General features: G+C 41.6%; 1 protein-coding gene across 1 annotated transcript; it reads left to right on the top strand.

Annotated features, from left to right (window-relative positions):
• The first annotated feature begins 3,255 nt into the window (after window positions 1-3,255).
• On the top strand, window positions 3,256-4,361 carry LOC126384234 (forkhead box protein H1-like). The gene is made up of 3 exons (XM_050035196.1): window positions 3,256-3,411; window positions 3,517-3,612; window positions 3,717-4,361. Exons 1-3 carry the CDS (start codon window positions 3,256-3,258, stop codon window positions 4,359-4,361), a joined length of 897 nt encoding a protein of 298 aa, XP_049891153.1.
• Window positions 4,362-7,391: the final 3,030 nt, after the last annotated feature.

Genomic DNA, 7,391 nt, shown 5'->3' with positions numbered 1-7,391 from the left:
TCTCATCTGACCCTCAGCTTGACTCAAGAAAACAAGAATAATTCTACATTTTCTAGACAAATTGTTCGACAAAAAGCATTAATTCTTGGTGGTGTTGTTGTACTTGATAATGGTCTTTAACATCTTCCTGTCTTGGACTCAACCGCATTTTTACTTGGTCTTGTCTCAGTCTCTGACAAGGACAACTCTGGATCGGTTGAGACCATAACTGCGGGATATTAGTCAAGCAGGAGAGATAGGGATTTTTGTAACTTGTTTTTTTAGGACCCTAATGGTGTCTAGTTAGGAATTTTTCTTGTTGCCAAGGTCAATTCATGGCCCATGAGGTTGGTTTGGCTGCCATCTTGAATTGATGTTCATGTAGGGTGACCATATTTTGATTTCCAAAAAAGAGGACACTCGGCCCAGCCACGAGATAGCCTACTTAAATGATACTCGCAGTTTACTCAAAGATGCCTTATAATTTTTATATATTTAAAGTTTATATGTATGGATAGAAAATTCAGTTATATTACAAAATAATATCTCTCAAAGACAGAAATTCAGATAGGCCCCTATAGATAGGGGACACATACACACACTAGAGTGTGGCTACCTGATCCGAGCCCGACGGGTCCCGACGGCAGGCCTACCCGACGGGTCGGGCCAGGTTCGGTCAAAAATGTATAAATTGTATTCGGGCTCGGGTCGGATTCGGTCAGCTTACAGTGAACATGTAGTGTAAAAATAAATAAAATCCTTTTGTCTGTCCTGTTTATTGCTTGGGGACTGTTATTTAGCCTATGTGAGAACACCTGAACATAACACAGGCACACATTGGCTGTTTGTTTCTACCTCTACCCTCCCTGGAAGCCTCGGACCTTCCGCCACCCGCCTCCACCTTGATTAAATGCTGAAAGTAAAATAAAAGAGGGAGACAGGTTTTTCCTATTTTATCTTATTTTGTAATATTTCTCCCTCTCCTCTCGCTGGAAGCCTCGGACCTCCCGCTGCCCGCTCCCGTCTCAAACACAGAGGTCTCCCTCTCCGCACAGCACCCATGGCGCATGCCTGCTGTTAAATAGCCTGTAACCGTAACAACTGTGTGACACAAACTCAGTGCTTTAGTAATTAAATAATGTCGGGCTCGATTCGGTTTCGGACATAACAAAACAGAATAACTGTCGGGTTCGGACAGGACGTGAAAAGTGGACATGTCCGGGCAAAAGAGGACGTTTGGTCAGCCTATATGCTAATGGTGAAAAACAGCAATTTTCATAACTCCTGGACCAGACAACATACAAAGACACAGGAACCCACTTTTTCATATAATTTGGACACCAGGAATCAAATGGAAACGTCACTGACATGCTACAACCAAAAAAACAAAAACAGGCAAATGTCACATTTTAGGCTCACAGCAGTATAACATCTGCCATTCTGTTTCGCAGTTATTTCCTGCAATAGCCAAATGTAGCTATGTTATTAAAATTGATGAGGTCTATGACACCATGATGAGGACCTCAAATCAGACCAGGTGCCTGATGGAGTGTGAATAATGCTGTTGAGTGTCAAGTGCAGCTTATGTTTAATAAGCTTTGAAGTTTCACAGTCTTACTTATAGGCTATATAATATCACAGCTTTGTTTAATGCAGTTACCTGAAGTAGTTCTGACTATCACATGTAAAGAACAAGTCCACCATGTCCCTATTGTCCTTAAGAGAGAGCACCAGGTCAGTGGTGTTCACAGAGAAGAGTCTGCGGTCCATGACAGACCACAAGAATACCGCTTTCCTGCCAAGATGATACGTGCAGACCTTGTCTTGGTACTCCAGATAATGCCTGCTGCATATGAACTCCACAGGTGAGCAGATAAACCGTTGCTGAGGGGCTTGACAGGTTCCTCACATTTGTCTTGTCTGGTGCTCATGATTTTTTGTGTGAGAAGACTTGTCGGCTTGTGCTTTCTATGGGATTGGACCTCTGTAGAGCAGTGTCAAATGGCGGATCAGGTGGGTTTGTGTTTGTTTAACTGAATCAACTATGAGTAAAATAAGCAGATTAGAAAGTGGATAGTTGGACTTCTAGATCTCTGTGTTAATACTTGTCCTTTTATGCGTTTGTTTCTTGCAGCAGTTTCCCCAGGTCTGATGTGTGTAGACTTTTGTTGAACTTGGTAGTGTTTTAATTTTGGAAGTATTAGTTTTGAGTGCTGTTGCTCTCTTTTTAAAACATTTTTTATGGACTGTCCTAACAGACTTTTTATATACTGAAGGGCCCAGTTCATGCAAAATCACCTAACTCTGACAACAGAGGATGTCTTAAAATGGACACCGTACTGCCATCTTGAAAAAAGACAGGCCAGTTTCATCAAGGTGAAGAGAGTGCTTCTGTCACATCCAAATGTTCCGGCTATTCTACCCCGCTGTGCTGCACATCTCACTCCCCAGCAGACAGCCTCACAGGTGTGAGGATCCCCATTTGGCATTAGCCTTTGTGAATGGGTTACCCGAGCCTCATAGATTAGGCTGAAAGGTAACCCATTTTGTCACTCTAACATTTTGTTAGTCCAGTGGCCAATATGTCTGCTTTGTCACAACCCTCTTGTTAATGTAAACATTCTATGTAAAACCTTATAAATGTTTTTACATTAAAAAATGACTTAGACTTGTATATTTTTTATCATTTGAGCGCAAAAATCTTACTTTGTAAAGTAACTAGTAACTGAAGTTATTGAATGATTGTAGTGGAGTAAAAAGTACAATATATCACTCTGAAGTATAGCGGAGTAGAAAGAAGTGGTGTGACATTATAATACTCAAGTGAAAGTACCTATAGATGTATTTAAGTACAGTATTAAAGTAAATGTACTTGGTTACATTCCATCTCTGTAAGAATCAGCAAGACAATTCATTTCTGAAGAGGAAATGTGATTTCCAACAACTTTTTGATTTTGTATTTATTTAACTTTATTTAATTTTTAGGGAGTAGTTGGAAAAGTATCTCCCCCAGTGTGAACAAAGTCTCAGAACATCCTCATAGACATGTTGATGAACTTTTGGAAACAGACTATTACTGTGATCACTGGCTCCTCCTCCAGCAGTAATGGCTCATCCACTCATCAATAGGTCCTCATTAACCTGCAGTGCACACCCTCTAATGTCCTATTGTCCCAGCAGGACTTATACCCAGAGCTGAACACTTCAGGCCCACATCTGCTCTCACTACTCTGTGTGTGTGTGGGACCTGACTCCTGTGATTCTCCAACAAACAAGATGCAGAACAGGACTGAGAAGTTTGGAGCTCAGCTGCCTCTCTTTGCTCCAGCCAGCAGCTCTCAGCGAGGTCTGCTCAGGAAGAGCGCCACCTACCTGGCTAAGATCGCTGTCGTCCTCCAAGACGCTCCAGCCAAGATGCTCACTTTCACTCAGGTAAGAAAGAGTCAAGTTGTTTTTAATGACCATGTTTAAGAAGTATGTCATATGGCAAACTAATTGTCATTTTAAAACCTCTAATCTCAATTTGATGTTTTCCAGTTGATGGACAGACTGGCACCATTAATCTCTGAAGACAGAAAATCTGTTGAGAACAACATCAGAGTCTGTTTATCAAGCAACAAATGTTTTGTCAAGGTGAGTTTACATTCTCAATCTTTAACATTTCAAATGAACACAACACATTATTTTAATGAACAACTTAACCTCTGTCTCTAAAAGCCCTGTGTTGTGTTTTTCAGATTCCAGTGGTCCCAGATTCTCTGGACAGTAAGAGAAACTACTGGAAACTGGACCACAGTCAGATCACGGCAAAGATGGTGCGTCATCACTTCAAAGGCATCCTGCATCTCTTCCCTGAGCTGGCCTCCAAAGTGGAGACGGAGAACACCAGCAGACCATCAGAGCGCTGCTCAGCTCTCCACTCTCCTGAACCTGCAGCCTGCAGAGCTGTTCAGGTCAAATGTGAGGTGAAGTTCAGCAGTCCTTTCTCCATTGAATCCCTCCTGAAGAGAGACAGTCCCTCTGCTCGGGCCTCCAGAGCTTCTCCTCTGTGCAGAGTGCCGGTCAGAGCGGAGCAGCAGCCTCGCTCCACACACAGACCACATGGGACAAAGAGGAGCTTCAGCTGGGACTCTGAGGAGCCTCTCCTCCTTCAAGCTTCAGCTGGAAGTTCCCCCATCTGCTCAGCAGGGGGCAGCACACACCGTGGACTCACTGCTAATGGAGCTGCTCAGCCCATCAAGAGGATGCATGTGTGCTCTCAGTCTTCATTCCCTGTCTGCACAAGAGCCAGTGCTGCTCCTTATTTCACCAGCCCACACAGCAGTTACATCACTTACTCTGTACCAGCATTTACCCATGATCCTCTCTGTTTCTGGCTGTAATGTGTATTGTACCTGGCAGAACAGCTTTTTGGAGCACTTTATGTTTTATAATAAACTGTGAAAACAAATGAAGCCTTGTTTTATTGTCAATAAGGTTATTGATATTTAGTAATCAAGAGGATTGTAGATAAATTATAAATAAATAAAAAATAAAGGGCCTTTATAACAGCAGACATTTTGCCATTGTAGGAAATGCACAGGTGCACCGCTCCCATACACATGGAGAGGTTTGCAAAGAGGGGTTCATATTTGAACCCAAACCACAACTTATTCCCAACCCTTAACTTGGAAAACAATGTCTGGCAAAAAATATTGACCTCAGACATGTTGTGGAGTACAAGTAGCCTGTAAAGTAGCATAAAATGAAAATACTTAAGTACAAATACCTTAAATGTGTGACCTTAAAATGTCAGTGAAAAGCTCCTGCAGTCAGAAGAACACAGCAGAGCTTGGATGATGTGAAAATCATTGGGTTGTCTCCAAAATCTTTCCACCTAAAAGCAGCATTGTTCTTGTTCAATCACCCACATTCCAGTGTTTGTCACCTCGTTTATTAGGAGCTGTTGTCTCTGATTGCAACTTCTTAGTGGAGGGACAAACTGGTTGTGCATCTACTAAATATGCATTATTTTTTTCTGAAACAACAGTGAAGTGCCAACATTTCCACTTGGACCCGTCCTACCAGATTTTATGCAAAAATGTACATTTGTGTCACTCTCATTAAGAAGATGTTGTTTAAGTACATTCAGTTATTGGTCTGAAGTGCTTGATTTGGCCTCCTGAATGAATACAGTCTGCGATATAGTGAGGCAGCATAGCTATGAAAGCCTTCATTTTGTGATTAAAGCACCAAATTTGGCAGATGTGTTGACAAATATATTTAGAACAAATCTGGATATTGGGGCATCAGAAACTCGCCCCCTGGTGGCCAGAGCAGGCAATTGAACCCTACCTGCCCACGGACCCGTCCCGTTAATTGGATCCGCTCCAAAATGTAATGGCTTCTAAGTTGGATCATGCTACATGCCTCCACCTAAAGTGAAAAATATGTTTCATTCTAATGTAGGACAATAGTAAATTAAAGACATCTAACACAATGGTGAGATTTAGGCTAGTTATTTATAAGGCCATTTAACAATGTTACAGTTTGAACATATGATATAACCTTAATAATAGAGCTGTTTTTACAACGAGGCCTTGAATATTATGAGAAAAGATGGAAAATAGGGGGGAAAACATTCACAGATCACAGTGTCACTGTCACTATAATCAGGAGGCCATTAAATTGGTTGTGGATTATTTTATACTCCTTTTAATCTTCAGGTTGAATGCATATTGTCTTCTGTAAATTTTAAACTTTTTCTCATGTGCATTTTGAAAATAGATTTAGTTCAGTTAATTCAAGATATCTGAACACTAGAGAGCACAGACCAGTGTAAGTAAAGAAACTGCATAGAGATATCAATGCTGGGTATTTATAAAAAATAAAAAAAATGCAGACGGCTGCACTAGTTAGATATCCTATGTTCAAATTGTATTGTATTAAATGGCCTTATAAATAACTATAAATCTCACCATTGTGTTGGACGTCTTTAATTTACTATTGTCCTGCATTAGAATGAAACATATTTTTCTCTTTAACTGGTCTCTAAATTATATTTGTGGTGCTGAAAACATGGTAACAGCAAAGTGTTCTATTCAAGTATATTAAGCTATAAATGTATGCATAGTCCAAGCATGGTCCAACTTAGAAGCCATTACATTTTGGAGTGGATCCAATTAACGGGTCCATGGGCAGGTACACTGGCGACAAATGTACATTTTTGCATAAAATCTGGTAGGACGGGTCCAAGTGGAAATGTTGGCACTTCACTATTGTTTCAGAAAAAACTTAATGCATATTTAGTAGATGCACAACCAGTTTGTCCCTCCACTAAGAAGTTGCAATCAGAGACAACAGCTCCTAATAAACGAGGTGACAAACACTGGAATGTGGGTGATTGAACAAGAACAATGCTGCTTTTAGGTGGAAAGATTTTGGAGACAACCCAATGATTTTCACATCATCCAAGCTCTGCTGTGTTCTTCTGACTGCAGGAGCTTTTCACTGACATTTTAAGGTCACACATTTAAGGTATTTGTACTTAAGTATTTTCATTTTATGCTACTTTACAGGCTACTTGTACTCCACAACATGTCTGAGATCAATATTTTTTGCCAGACATTGTTTTCCAAGTTAAGGGTTGGGAATAAGTTGTGGTTTGGGTTCAAATATGAACCCCTCTTTGCAAACCTCTCCATGTGTATGGGAGCGGTGCACCTGTGCATTTCCTACAATGGCAAAATGTCTGCTGTTATAAAGGCCCTTTATTTTTTATTTATTTATAATTTATCTACAATCCTCTTGATTACTAAATATCAATAACCTTATTGACAATAAAACAAGGCTTCATTTGTTTTCACAGTTTATTATAAAACATAAAGTGCTCCAAAAAGCTGTTCTGCCAGGTACAATACACATTACAGCCAGAAACAGAGAGGATCATGGGTAAATGCTGGTACAGAGTAAGTGATGTAACTGCTGTGTGGGCTGGTGAAATAAGGAGCAGCACTGGCTCTTGTGCAGACAGGGAATGAAGACTGAGAGCACACATGCATCCTCTTGATGGGCTGAGCAGCTCCATTAGCAGTGAGTCCACGGTGTGTGCTGCCCCCTGCTGAGCAGATGGGGGAACTTCCAGCTGAAGCTTGAAGGAGGAGAGGCTCCTCAGAGTCCCAGCTGAAGCTCCTCTTTGTCCCATGTGGTCTGTGTGTGGAGCGAGGCTGCTGCTCCGCTCTGACCGGCACTCTGCACAGAGGAGAAGCTCTGGAGGCCCGAGCAGAGGGACTGTCTCTCTTCAGGAGGGATTCAATGGAGAAAGGACTGCTGAACTTCACCTCACATTTGACCTGAACAGCTCTGCAGGCTGCAGGTTCAGGAGAGTGGAGAGCTGAGCAGCGCTCTGATGGTCTGCTGGTGTTCTCCGTCTC

The sequence above is a fragment of the Epinephelus moara genome, chromosome 22 (assembly GCF_006386435.1).
Source record: "Epinephelus moara isolate mb chromosome 22, YSFRI_EMoa_1.0, whole genome shotgun sequence".
Lineage (NCBI taxonomy): Eukaryota > Metazoa > Chordata > Actinopteri > Perciformes > Serranidae > Epinephelus > Epinephelus moara.
This window is presented reverse-complemented; position numbering and strand designations above follow the sequence as displayed.